This window comes from Oncorhynchus tshawytscha, linkage group LG27 (assembly GCF_018296145.1).
Source record: "Oncorhynchus tshawytscha isolate Ot180627B linkage group LG27, Otsh_v2.0, whole genome shotgun sequence".
NCBI classification, from domain to species: domain Eukaryota; kingdom Metazoa; phylum Chordata; class Actinopteri; order Salmoniformes; family Salmonidae; genus Oncorhynchus; species Oncorhynchus tshawytscha.
The window spans coordinates 13,987,203-14,001,868 of NC_056455.1; the positions used below are offsets into that span (position 1 = coordinate 13,987,203).

The window sequence follows — 14,666 nt, forward strand, 5'->3', positions numbered from 1 at the left end:
TGGGTAATGTCGTTCCAACCATATAGAGTACAGAAAGACAAGTTTTTACAATATTTGCTTGAACTTCCCGCTGAGACTTGTTTAGGGAAATCATTCTGCAGGTGAAATTACATAAGGCTGTAAAGTTACCATGTAAGATTGGCATGGTTTCTACTTTTTTCTACTTTCTCCCCCAGAGTGAACCCTACTTTTCAAACATTAAGAATTAAGAATTGTTTTCTAACGGTTGATATAATTTTTGATGTATTTTTATTTTATTTTGTATGCTATATTTTTGAATATGCAACAACAATCTATAGCCACATTTCACATATAAGGAGAGGGATTAAAAAGGAAAATATGTGGACACATCATTGGTCCAGGACCAGGACATTATATATATATATATATATATCATTACTTTCAAGAATTATATATATATATTATATAATTATATTATATATATATAATATATATAACATTATACATTATATATATATATTATATATATATATAATTATATTTTATATGCTATATATATATATATTATAGATTCCAAGTTCTCGGGACCTTCTTCGGGACCTTAATTATATTACTGCTGTGCCACATCACAGTCATTGTCTTCAGTGGTTTTGTCAGAGTATATATAGGCTACTATGTAAATAATTAATTAATTTGCATTAGTAAAACTCATAGCAGGTAGCCTCATGGGTCGGCAGGTAGCCTAGTTGTTAGAGCGTTGGGCCAGTAACCGAAAGGTTCGTGGCTCCATTCCCCGAGCTGACAAGCTAAAAATCTGTCATTTTACCCCTGAACAAGGCAGTTAACGCACTGTTCCTAGGCCGTCATTATAAATAAGAATTTATTCGTAATTGACTTGCCTAGTGAAATAAAGGTAAAATAAAATAGCCCCTTTTAAACTGTAAAAGTGCATCAACTGTATGCTAACTATGTGCATAGTTTATTATAGAGAGCGCATGAGTTCATTATAGGGAGCTGATGACAACAACCTTACAGATAAGTACTAAACAAAAACAAACTCAATCATTATGTATATCTTACATTATTGGAACCACTTTGACAATTGTATGGAAATATTATATTTTGACAAGCGTTATTAGCGTCTGTCGTAAGGCTTCACAGAGATATACACTTGTACGCAGTTTTAACACCTGCCAGGACAAAAATAATGGATGCGTTTAAATTAGGGTTCCTAACGTCACCTGACAGTACCACATCTTTGTCAGTGAACAAAATGGCGTCCTATTGTATGACTGTCACTCGGCTTCGGGTAAGTAGAACGTTTTATTTGAGTAAATATATTCAACACTATACATCAAGTACAAATGTTCAGTTAAAAATGAATTACGAGATATTGCTGTCCACAACGATAAAAAAGAAAAAGCATCAATATTGTAAATAATCCATCTCAGCCGCTATGTCGTTTGGTCACGGTCTAGACTGTTACTAACTAGCGCTCCATTCAACGGCTACAAGTTAGTCTGGGAAGTGTACAATGACGCTTTATCTGTAATGCTGGTTTACAATACAATATGGTGTCGAAATAAAATACATTGGTAGCTTCAAATTGCACCAAATGTCCAGTTGTGTGCAAGGTGATTCAAGGTTACTGAAGTTAAGTGCGCACTTATCTGTTTTCTACGCCTGATAACAGATTTAGTCAAATCACGGTGTTGGACAATGAGGCACCAAATATAGAAATTTTAACTGAACATGATATGATCTTATAAAAACCTAATGAAATTATCTGAATGGACACTGTCCAATGCTGTTCTGCTACGTCTGTGAAAATATTTGACCAAGGGCCTGCTAATATGGGTTAGATTTATATTTGATTCGGCAAATTAACATTACTGATTTTTCTCAGTTGGTTGTGATATGCCATTTGCTTACGTCTTTTCACTCTAGATAACTCATTTTAGACAGGCTGATTAACATCTTATTGAGGACGATTGGCTGTGTTGATGCAATGTTGAAAATCATAGCTAGGTTAGGCTACTTGAGCTGTCACAAAATTGGCTGTGCTAATGTGTAGGGATTAGGAGTCTCCTTTAGGGCTAAACACTAATTTACCCAACACTTAGGCTACTCATTCTAAACTTTAGGTGCTGTGTATTTTGGGAAAATGAGTGACAAGTAGCTGGCTGACAGATTTACTTAGTGTAATGCAATGATCTAGTCTTTACTTGGTTAATCTTGCTGTCAGTCTCCATTGTGTCTGAGGTGATGGAACATGAAAGTCACATGGAGATCACGCAGATTGTAGATTAGTCATTTTATGGTATTTTTTTTATTGGGCTTTTGGATTCTTCAACCAGCAAGAAAACCCATAATGTCTGTCTTGGGCTCTGTTGATAATGCCAACATGCTTACTTGAAATAACCCCCATAATAACAGAGCCTAACACTGAGACAAGTGAAACTTTATCTTGTTCTCTTAGAGTATGAATCCTATATGTCTCTGTTTAAACTTTCTGGTCATTAGGCTATAGACTTGGTTGGGGGTATTCAACTCTTACCCTACAAGGTCTGGAACCTGCTGGTTTTCTGATCTACCTGATAATTAATTGCACCCACCTGGTGCAGTGGAACTGGCTTTGAGGTCCAGAGTTGCGTTTGAGGAGACTAGGTCCAATGTTTGCAATGATTAGGAACTTTAAAACCCCTGTATCCTCTTCCATGTTGATGAACATGTTTACAAGTTTGATGTATCATTACTAAAAATGTACCCCCCTTTCCTTTAGCTTGTCCTTGGAGAAGGGGCAAGGCGTCTCCATGTTTCTGCAGCCTTCAACGCCAAGCCCAAGGTGGCCATGAGCCGCTTTGAGCCTGGCACCAGCATCAGCTATGAGAAACTGCATGAGAACATCGACATTGTGCGCAAGAGGTCAGTAGCTGCCTTTCCAACCTCACACCCAGCGCTCATCAGTGTTCCTCTGTTAATAACCACTACTACTACTACTATGACATGCCCATTACAACTGCTCACTAAATCCTTTGACATGTTAGCGTGTAGACTTCTCATGTTCAGCCACACTGAGCTAACTTTAGATTACAAAGCATTCCACCTAGTGAGTTAACCTTTTTTAAATGTGTTTTAGAAGTTGAATTCTAACCACACTGTCCTCCAATCCCCGCCCTCCTCTCACCTCAGGCTCAATCGCCCCCTCACCTTGTCGGAGAAGATTGTGTACGGTCACCTGGATGACCCTGTGGGGCAGGACATCGCCAGGGGCCGCACTTACCTGCGTCTGCGTCCGGACCGCGTGGCAATGCAAGACGCCACGGCCCAGATGGCCATGCTACAGTTCATCAGCAGCGGCCTGCCCAAGGTGGCCGTGCCCTCAACCATCCACTGTGACCACCTGATTGAGGCGCAGATCGGAGGCGTCGAGGATCTAAAGAGGGCCAAGGTCAGTAGGGAGCAGAGTTAACTCGAGGGCCTGTCTAGATGTTTTTGGGCTGTCCAGCTGATTTCTGTTGGCTGAGATTTAGGGTGTTCTACAGAGGATCATCTTTTCCATGGTATCACAAGTTCCTAGGGGTAACCAATTTTTATTTATTTAACTAGGCAAGTCAGTTAAGAACAAATTCTTATTTACAATGACAGCCTACCATAGGTATTGCGTTGGGGCCAAGATAACCAACATTCCCTCTCATTTGGGTCAACTGCTACACACCGGCATCACATTATATTTTTAGACAAAGCAAAGCCCTGAGGAATATTTGGCATGGGTGACACTTACTCCATCCAATTGCACAGAGGTCAAATTGAGGAACAGGGATTAAAGAGGAATTAAGATCTGCAGCCAAATATGTGCTGTGAAGGTTATATAAAGGGGACTACCAGCTGAAAATATATTCTCCTCAACTGACACCCCAACCTCTTCTCCCTGGTCCTTTTTAATCCAGGAAGTGAATCAGGAGGTTTACAACTTCCTGGCGACAGCTGGAGCCAAATATGGAGTTGGCTTCTGGAAACCAGGCTCTGGAATCATTCACCAGGTACTGGAACTATACTCTTATAATAAAGGATAACAGGTCAGATTGAGCTGCCGTGAGACTAATTTGTATTTGAACAATATCTACTTCTGAAATTAGTCTAACAACTAGATTAGAGCTCAGGAATACTGCTGTGAAACAAGTAGCAGAATGCATTGTTCACTCATGAGATCAAACCTATTATACAATCAGATCTTGACATTATTGAGATCAATAAGTCAAAGGATTGTTGTGCATTGGCTAACAGATTTCACTTACCCTTCACAGATAATTCTAGAGAACTATGCCTACCCAGGAGTCCTGCTGATTGGTACAGACTCCCACACACCTAATGGGGGCGGCCTGGGTTCCATCTGCATCGGAGTGGGTGGTGCTGACGCTGTGGACGTCATGGCTGGTATCCCATGGGAGCTCAAGTGTCCCAATGTGAGCTGCTATGACAATGAACCACCTCACTACATTCCCTTCACCCACTCATGTCTCTCTCCTTCCTACGTGTGTGTATGTATGTACAGTGAGGGGAAAAAAGTATTTGATCCCCTGCTGATTTTGTACATTTGCCCATTGACAAATGATCAGTCTATAATTTTAATGGTAGGTTTATTTGAACAGTGAGAGACAGAATAACAACAAAAAAATCCAGAAAAAAAGCATGTCAAAAATGTTATAAATTCATTTGCATTTTAATGAGGGAAATGAGTATTTGATTAGGAGCACTCCCCTCTCAATCAGAAAGATTTCTGGCTTCCAGGTGTCTTTTACACAGGTAACAAGCTGAGATTAGGAGCACTCCCTTTAAGAGTGTGCTCCTAATCTCAGCTCGTTACCTGTATAAAAGACACCTGTCCACAGAAGCAATCAGATTCCAAACTCTCCACCATGGCCAAGACCAAAGATGTCAGGGACAAGATTGTAGACCTACACAAGGCTGGAATGGGCTACAAGACCATCGCCAAGCAGCTTGGAGAGAAGTTGACAACAGTTGGTGCGATTATTTGCAAATGGAAGAAAAACAAAATAACTGTCAATCTCCCTCGGCCTGGGGCTCCATGCAAGATCTTACCTTGTGGAGTTGCAAGGATCATGAAAACGGTGAGGAATCAGCCCAGAACTACACAGGAGGATCTTGTCAATGATCTCAAGGCAGCTGGGACCATAGTCACAAGAAAACAATTGGTAACACACTACGCCGTGAAGGACTGAAATCCTGCAGCGCCTGCAAGGTCCCCCTGCTCAAGAAAGCACATATACATGCCTGCCTGAAATTTGCCAAGGAACATCTGAATGATTCAGAGGACAACTGGGTGAAAGTGTTGTGGTCAGATGAGACTAAAATGGAGCTCTTTGGCATCAACTCAACTCGCTGTGTTTGGAGGAGGAGGAATGCTGCTTATCACCCCAAGAACACCATCCCCGGCGTCAAACATGGAGGTAGAAACATTATGCTTTGGGGGTGTTTTTCTGCTAAGGGGACAGGACAACTTCACCGCATCAAAGGGACGATGGACGGGGCCATGTACCGTCAAATCGTGGGTAAGAAAATGGGTCGTGGGGTCTCCCGGGTGGCGCAGTGGTTAAGGGCGCTGTACTGCAGCGCCAGCTGTGCCATCAGAGACTCTGGGTTCGCGCCCAGGCTCTGTCGTAACTGGCCGCGACCGGGAGGTCCGTGGGGCGACGCACAATTGGCCTAGCGTCGTCCGGGATAGGGAGGGCTTGGCCGGTAGGGATGTCCTTGTCTCATAGCGCACCAGCGACTCCTGTGGCGAGCCGGGCGCAGTGCACGTTTCCTCCGACACATTGGTGCGGCTGGCTTCTGGGTTGGATGCGCGCTGTGTTAAGAAGCAGTGCGGCTTGGTTGGGTTGTGTATCGGAGGACGCATGACTTTCAATCTTCGTCTCTCCCGAGGCCGTACGGGAGTTGTAGCGATGAGACAAGATAGTAGCCACGAAAACAATTGGATACCACGAAATTGGGAAGAAAAAGGGGTGTAAAAAAAAAAAAAAAAAAAAATGGGTCTTGGATGGGTATTCCAGCATGACAATGACCCAAAACACATGGCCAAGGCAACAAAGGAGTGGCTTCCCTGGCCAAGAAGCACATTTTAAGTTCCTGGAGTGGCCTAGCCAGTCTCCAGACCTTAATCCCATAGAAAATCTGTGGAGGGAGCTGAAGGTTTGAGTTGCCAAACGTCAGCCTCAACCTTCATGACTTAGAGAAGATCTGCGAAGAGGAGTGGGACAAAATCCCTCCTGAGATGTGTGCAAACCTGGTGGCCAAATACAAGAAACGTCTGACCTCTGTGATTGCCAACAAGGGTTTTTCCACCAAGTACTAAGTCATGTTTTGCAGAGGGGTCAAATACTTATTTCCCTCATTAAAATGTAAATCAATGTAACATTTTTGACATGTGTTTTTCTGGATTTTTTTTTGTTATCCTGTCTCACTGTTCAAATAAACCTACCATTTAAAATTATAGACTGATCATTTCTTTGTCAGTGTGCAAACGTACAACATCAGCAGGGGATCAAATACTTTTTTCCCTCACTGTATGTATGACCTTTCACAAATGTAGTAATAACTCCCTCCTACCCATCAGGTGATTGGAGTGAAGCTGACAGGTAGTCTATCGGGCTGGACTTCTCCCAAGGATGTTATCCTGAAGGTGGCTGGGATCCTGACAGTGAAGGGGGGCACTGGAGCCATCGTGGAGTACCATGGCCCAGGTGTCGACTCCATTTCCTGCACCGGTGAGGCCTAAAGATAGTAAGGTTTACCTGAACTAGTGAGTAAACTACTCTACGTTGTTTGTTTTAACACTGCTTGTTTCAGTTGAGTTCGTCCAGTGGTTTGGTCTTGATTTGGTGCTAGTTTGCATGAACTTGATGTGACTTTCCCCACTCTTGGTTGCAGGTATGGCAACTATCTGCAACATGGGAGCTGAAATTGGGGCTACCACCTCTGTTTTCCCCTACAACCACCGCATGAAGACTTACCTGAATAAGACTGGACGTGCAGGTTAGTACTCACAATAAGACATTCTGGAATATTTTTAAAGCCCGTTATTTCACAATGCAGCCACTGATACACATACAACATAGTCCCTTAGCATTTTTGTTTTCTCTTTTGGACTTTTCCCATCTACTTTCAGATATCGCTGCCCTGGCTGACGAGCATAAGGATGACTTGGTCCCTGACAAAGGCTGCAAGTACGACCAGGTCATTGAGATCAACCTGAGTGAGGTGAGTCCACTCTGTTTTTAGGCTGACATCCATTACTTGTATTTATAGAATATCTTCTCAAGAAATTACATGCATTGTCAATGCTAACTGTTTGTCTGTCTTCTGTCCCTGGCAGCTGAAGCCTCATATCAACGGGCCCTTCACTCCTGACCTGGCCCACCCAGTGTCTGAGATTGGTGCTGTGGCTGAAAAGAACGGCTGGCCCCTGGAGGTCAAAGTGGGTCAGTATCAGCACCAGCAGTCGCACGGTATCTTTAAAACTCCCTTAAAGTCTACATTTTTCTCGCTGTTAATATTCAAGGAAAGCCCTATAATAGGAAAATACAGTAACATTTCATTATCATATTTGCAGACATATTTACATGACTGTTAAAATCATCTGCGTTTCTCATGTCTTTGTTATCAACCTGATTTCTGGTGGTCCCAATAGGTCTGATTGGCAGCTGCACCAACTCCAGCTATGAGGACATGGGCCGCGCTGCTTCCCTGGCCAAACAGGCCCTAGACAAAGGCCTGAAGTGCAAGGCTGCGTTCACCGTCACCCCCGGCTCTGAGCAGATCCGTGCCACCATCGAGCGGGATGGCTTTGTGAGTTCAAACCTTTTGGGGGGGAAAAGTCCATTGCCAAACTAGTTGCCCTTTTACTTGATTTGTAGGTACATTTTTTTTTTCTCTCCTTCAGTCTAAGATCCTGAGGGATGTGGGTGGAGTGGTCCTTGCTAACGCTTGTGGACCCTGCATTGGCCAGTGGGACAGGAAGGATGTGAAGATGGGGGAGAAGAACACTATCGTCACCTCCTACAACAGGAACTTCACTTCCAGGAATGATGCTAACCCTGCCACTCATGCGTTCGTCACATCCCCTGAGGTACCAATAATTACAACACACACACACACACACACACTTCTTATATTATGACATCCACACTATGTCCTCCTGTAACTGCCCTAATAACCCTCTCCCTTCCTATACAGATTGTCACAGCCTTGGCCATCGCGGGTACCCTGAAGTTCGATCCTGAGACGGACTACCTCACCGCTGCCAATGGTGAGAAATTCAAGTTGGAGCCACCCAATGGCGATGAGCTACCTGCCCGTGACTTTGACCCCGGCCAGGACACCTACCAACACCCCCCTGCCGAGAGCGGCTCTGTTATGGTGGACGTCAGCCCCACCAGCACCCGCCTGCAGCTGCTGGAGCCCTTTGACAAGTGGAATGGCAAGGACCTTGAGGACCTGCAAGTGCTGATCAAGGTGAGGGGTGTATGTGAAGACGGCTATATGATGAGGAAGGCCTCTTCTCATTGTAGGCCTCTTCTCAGGCCTTCAACGGTGGCATTATAACTATTAAAGAGTTAGAAACCACAGAGTTGTCAGATGTTTGTTCAGGCATGTGGTGCCACATTTGGATTGCCATTTACCCTACGGTCTCTTTTCTTCCTTCCTGTTCCGCAGGTGAAAGGCAAGTGCACCACAGACCACATCAGCGCCGCCGGCCCCTGGCTCAAGTTTCGCGGTCACCTCGACAACATCTCCAACAACATGCTCATCGGAGCAATCAACATCGAGAACGACGCGGTTAACAAGATCAAGAACCGGCTGACGGGAGAGTTCGGGGGCGTGCCTGACGTTGCTCGCCACTACAAGGTGTGACAGACCGTAACTGTCAGGAGAGGACCTATAGAGGCTGTGTACTGTTGGGCTGTCCCAGAATGACAATATTTAAATTATAATCTGATTTTTAGAAATATTCTCTCTCTGCTCCCTCCAGGCTAACGGTCTGTCGTGGGTGGTTGTGGGGGATGACAACTACGGGGAGGGCTCGAGCAGAGAGCACGCAGCCCTGGAGCCCAGACACCTGGGAGGCAGGGTCATCCTCGTCAAGAGCTTCGCCAGGATCCACGGTACGCTTAGAGATTATAGGGGCGGGGCATGTGGGTGGGTAGCATGAGAGGAAAAGCTTTTGGTGGGAACCTGCTCAATCTGAGACTATCTGTGCTGATACGGAGCTCATGTAGCTATCATGATACCCATTGCACAAAAGGGGAAACGTGGTTAGAAACAAGATCACCCACACACTTTGAATGTGCACATTGTTCTCTATGACCTTGACTTGGCATGTAATGGATCTGCCCCGCTGTGGTAGAAGGCCTCTCAGTTTACACAATGGAGCTCGATACGAGCCAATTCCCCAAGCTCCCTCTTGTTCCCAACTTTCTTTTTTTCTGTCTTGTTTTCTTTCTTTTCTCCTCATTGCCATTCTGTCCTCTTCTCAGAGACCAACTTGAAGAAGCAGGGCATGCTGCCCTTGACCTTTGCCGACCCCACCGACTATGACAAAATTCGCCCCGATGACAAGATCTCCATCACAGGCCTCGCAACCTTTGCCCCCGGCAAGGTGAGAGTCATTGACCATTCAGCCACCCAAATTACCGCCCTCCATATAATGGGGATGGGACTTGGTAGTATGTGTATTTTACACGGATGCCTTACAGGCATGCTGTCTTTCTCCTCAAGCCCCTGAAGGGAGTGGTGAAGCACGGTGACGGCAGCCAAGACATCATCACCCTGAACCACACCTTCAACGAGAACCAGGTCGAGTGGTTCCACGCCGGCAGCGCCCTCAACAGGATGAAGGAGCTTCAGTAACTGAAGGGACCCAGGAGGGGCGGAGGAGCACAGAGAGGCGGGCCTGAAGATACTGGGGGGGAGGGGCTGCACAGAGGTGGGAAATGGGCGGTAGCAGCCTGCCTAGCGTAAACACACCCCATGCCGCTGTACAGATTAAATGCTCACGCACACATACAGGATTACTGTCAAAGCTCTCCCCACAGACAGGTAGAGCTGTATACGCACAGACAAGCTCTGACATAGCACACACAAGAACCCTTCTTTGTTTCAGCATAGCATTTAAGTGTTCCCGTTCTAGGCAGCACTGCTCCTGTTGGCAGTACTCTGTGTAATCACATTTGTCACGCTTCTTGCCATTGACTGTAGTGCGGCAGTATTCAATTCATTCTTACCTCACAAACACACTGCTAGCTCTCCATATCTGGTCTGTAGCTTGAATCCTGCTCACATTCCTTTCCCTGTCATAGTTGTTGTGTTAAGCTGTGTACCTGGACCTCCACTTGTTTCCTTCAACACTGACAGAGCTGGTTAACCCAGTTGCACATTTTAATTCACTGACTGTATCCCTCTCATTCCCAGGATTTGTAACCTTTGTTAGTTCACTATTGTTGGTGGTAAAGATTAATGTGAATATTTGTTTAGTTAAGTCCACCATAGTTCTAGTGGGCCTCAGGAGCTGCACATTTTTCCTGTGACTGACCTGAATTGATCTGTTTTTGTCATTTGATAAGAGAGCAAGTCGCCTAACCTGGTTACCCAGGCCTAATAACTGTTCAGAGTAGACTAAAGGCTTCAATGGAACCATTAGATTATGTGGCCCCAGGACCAGGTTGTAGTGACAAGGTCAATCCTTCTACAGAGTGTAGTCATACTTTTTTCTTGTAGGGTTTTCCTTTTCTGGTGTTTTTCTTGACCCAAAATCAATTTTAACCCATGGAATTTGGTGTACCGTTTATCACTCATTTGCATTCCACACGTTAACTCTCTACCGACCGCTTTCTCCACATGCTCTATTTGTTTCTACTTGAGAGCTATTGCATGAAATTATATTAGATCCTAGCAACCCTTTTCTATGTGTCTCTGTAGGTGGGAGTAAAATGCTACATACTGCTGTGTTGTACTAGTCTTGCCTTTACTTTCCATGTGCGTGTCCATATATGTTAGCTAGCTAATCAGACCATTGCCTGTCCATATCCCTGTCTGGCTTGGTGCTGCCCCTCTGTCCTTGCTAATTCCAGGGCTCCACGCACAGCTTGAGGGACCTCCTCTTACAAAATGAACGCACAGTCTAGTGTCCAGGCGGCTGTACCCTAGCGCTATATGTAGTAGTATTGTAGACACTCGGCTTCGCTTTCATTTATACATCGCAAATGCTGCACTCCATAGCATCTTAAAGCAAGGGTGTGATTTTTTTAAAAAAATTTTTTATTTGAAATAACAATACAATGACAAATGTAATTTGAGAAATGTATACCATTATCTGATTCAGGTTAATATATTTGGCAAAAACTCTTGCCATTTTGTATCTACATTGTGTGTTTGAGGATAGTGCAGCTAAGTCTTATAAAGTGTGACTGTTTTAAGTTGGCTTTGGGGGGCCATGACCACCTATTCGTTGTCTTCTCGTCACTAATTTACTTTAAGGTAAGTTATAATCAAAGTATTCATGGGAATACTTTGGAGATTGGACTGGTGACTTCTATTAAATCCTTTGGTCATGGTGCTAAGATGATTAATGTTGCTATCAAATCAACCTTTATTTTAATTTCTGTTTTTCTCTTATCAGTGATGAACTGAAGAGCTAAACGTCTCATTTTTTTGTAGTTGCAGTAGGGTTTAATGTAAGTAGAAATGCAATGCCTATTTTTGTCCACTAGTATATGGTCTTCATTGACAATCTATTCAGAGGAATGGCAATGACTGTCAAACCAAATGTTTTTAAAGGAACTTGGTTTGGGCCTGTGTGTAAATCCTGTAATATAGAGGTGTACATATGCACTATGTAAAATGGAGAGAGGGTGGGCAGTAGCTGCCTGGTTGAATGCAGAGCCTTTCGTTCTCTGAAAAACCCACGGTAACAAACCAATCATTTAATCTCCCATCAATTATCTTGTATTAAACTGAAGCCTAAAATAGTTCATCCATTCCCCCCTCCCCAATTTAAGGGTTTCACAACTAGTCAAACCAATAAACATGTGGTTGGAGGTTTTAAATGAAAGGTAAATTATTGTTGAAGCATTAAAGTAGGGTGTACTGTACGTCTCAATGTTTTGTCGGTCTTGGACCTGTGCTGTACAGTGGTCCGTCTTTGTGTTGCACCCAGGTGAATGTTGGAGTTGTCAATGTAAAGGGAGAGACTGGTCATGTGAGACATGCCTAGGTTTTGTTTTAAAGTTATTTGATGCAGATGAAGGAACCCCTGACTTGAAACAGGATTGGCTCCAGATCGTTGCAACTTTTAACCCATGTTGCATGCGGTTTAGAGAACATTAACCAACTTGTTATACACGGTCATAATCAATACTAATTTGTCATTTGCTCAACCTTAACTTTGCTAACACGTTGCTGATGAATTCTCTGATCTGTCTACTGGAGTTCATCGCCAAAGATGCCTCATGAAAATGCTCCATTTACCTACTAAAACATAAGTATTACAAAGGTTTGCCATTCTGTTTAATTTCCTCATGTCAATGAACCCCATGTTTGAGTACGAAGATGACCAGTGTAATGCCAGCAGCATTTAAGTTTGTCAATTGTGTGGCTTTTAATAAAGAGATTCTTAAATTCACAAGTATTTAATGTAGTCTCTAACTGGAACCGTTCCTTTGTACATTAATTCATAAGGATAACAGCCAGCCGAGAAGCAGGCTGCTTTTACTGTGATGTAATATACAATATGTGGATCACTGGTTTAAATCTGAGTTTCTGAAATGCTCCTGTAACGTGACAAAGCAAATACTTAGCTCATTTGAAGTTGTCCTCAGCAAATCCAAAACCTGAACTGCTTTGTTTTATTGGTCTAGCTATTTCTTTTCTATTTTGAAACACTGTCAATGACTGACTGACTTGAGTGCTAATTTTTCAGACACTGCAAACAATTAAATGTAGAAACCCATTGACGGACATTAGTTAATGTAATGTCAAGTGGTTAATTCCGTTTGACTGATTTCCATATTTGTTTTGATTTTAAAGTTGGTTTTGTATTAGATTTGAATGCTTGCAGTTTTCAGTGTACAAGATTAAAAATCTTTTAGGATATTTCCTGTGGTAAATTAATAATAAAGATGAATAAAATGTTATTTATTGCAAATTTACTAATTGGATTTAATTCAGCACTTTTATAGTTACTGTGACAGTAATGCAGTTAAAATGCTACACAATTTAGCACTGAATATAGTATCCCTTGGCCATAATAGAGGTGGTTTCACAGACAGAGATTGAGCCTGGTCCTGGACTAAAGTACTTTCAATGGCTATTTTCAGTCCATGACTAGGCTTAACCTGTGTCTTAGTTTTTTTCATTACAGCATCAGTGTTTTGCCAGTGACTATGTTAATGTAGGCTCTAGTTTTATGTTTTTGGAGCAGGGCTGTGGAATTGGAAACCAGTCTGAGCCTTTTTGGTAAAACACTGTGTCACTAGTAGAAATGTGCAATTATGATTCTTTTCAACTGAGACTTACCCCCACACTAGAGCTCTTCATGGGTCCTAAAAGTTGGACGCAGACCCAAGGCCAATTACCCCTTTTTCTCCCCAATTTTGTGAAATCCAATTGGTAGTTTAGTCTTGTCCCATCGCTGCAACTCCCCTACGGACTCGGGAGAGGCGAAGGTCGAGAGCCATGCATCCTCTGAAACACGACCTTGCCAAACTTCACTGCTTCTTGACACACTGCACGCTTAACTCGGAAGCCAGCTGCACCAATGTGTCAGAGGAAACACCGTCCATCTGGCGACCGAAGTCAGCTTGCAGGCACCTGGCCCGCCACAAGGAGTTGCTAGAGTGCGATGGGACAAGGAAATCCCAGCCGACCAAACCCTCTAACCCGGACCACACTGGGCCAATTGTGCCCATGTGATACAGCCGGGCGATGCAGTGCCTTAGACCGCTGCACCACTCGGGAGGCCCAAACACATTTTTTAAAGGGTGACCCGCACCTGAATGAATGGACACGAGAACAATCGGACCTAGAGCAAAATTTTGGGTTCAGTCGAACCCATGAAGATCTCTACTTCCACACTAGTGGGTCGCCAGTGTTTTATGTTAAATGTAAGGTCTAGTGTAATTGTGTTTCCTTCAGGAGTGTGACACTAAAGATGGGGTGAGCAGAATCAACAACCCCTGCGTCATTCAAGACGGTTGATTTGTGAGAAGGTGCTGAAGTTCACAGTTGGCCTGTGTTATGTAAATGCCAGCTGAAAAGCATACAGGGCTTGGCACCAAATCAGGCCGGGTCCGCCAGAGCCGCGGCTCATTGAGGCCCGGTGCCGGTCTGCGTAGATGGAAACAGACATGCTTGAGTCTTTTGGGTATACAACCAGGGTAAATCCTCAATGGAAACTCACTATTCATGTGTTTGTATTCTGTTAAAATGTTTTTTTTTATGTAAGTATTTCCCAGGTACATCATACAGAGGAAAGACAGCATGACTGAGTTCAAGGACAAATACTGTGTTTCTCAACAGTATTAAGTGGCTTCCTTTCTGTTTTCTTTTCTACACTATGTTGAAGAACTGGGCAGGTGAGAACAAATGTATGAGTTCTCAGATCAGTAGACCAGATAAGGAAAGGAGAC

At 43.7% G+C, this 14,666-nt stretch overlaps 1 protein-coding gene across 1 annotated transcript; it reads left to right on the forward strand.

The window, feature by feature from the left end:
• Positions 1-1,176: 1,176 nt before the first annotated feature.
• Positions 1,177-12,661, forward strand: LOC112226135 (aconitate hydratase, mitochondrial). Its single transcript, XM_024390421.2, has 16 exons — positions 1,177-1,270; positions 2,744-2,886; positions 3,154-3,412; positions 3,912-4,004; positions 4,269-4,427; positions 6,599-6,749; positions 6,913-7,017; positions 7,151-7,242; positions 7,358-7,463; positions 7,673-7,830; positions 7,925-8,110; positions 8,218-8,496; positions 8,698-8,889; positions 9,014-9,146; positions 9,519-9,640; positions 9,760-12,661. Exons 1-16 carry the CDS (start codon positions 1,235-1,237, stop codon positions 9,889-9,891), a joined length of 2,346 nt encoding a protein of 781 aa, XP_024246189.1. The 5' UTR covers positions 1,177-1,234; the 3' UTR covers positions 9,892-12,661.
• The last annotated feature ends 2,005 nt before the right edge of the window (positions 12,662-14,666 follow it).

Bases quoted from the DNA above. Each gene is read 5' to 3' on its own strand.
- LOC112226135 (XM_024390421.2), top strand. From the start codon at position 1,235: ATGGCGTCCTATTGTATGACTGTCACTCGGCTTCGG. The intron at 1,271-2,743 runs GTAAGTAGAACG...CCTTTCCTTTAG, and splicing joins TGACTGTCACTCGGCTTCGG to CTTGTCCTTGGAGAAGGGGC. The intron at 4,428-6,598 runs GTGAGCTGCTAT...CCTACCCATCAG, and splicing joins GGGAGCTCAAGTGTCCCAAT to GTGATTGGAGTGAAGCTGAC.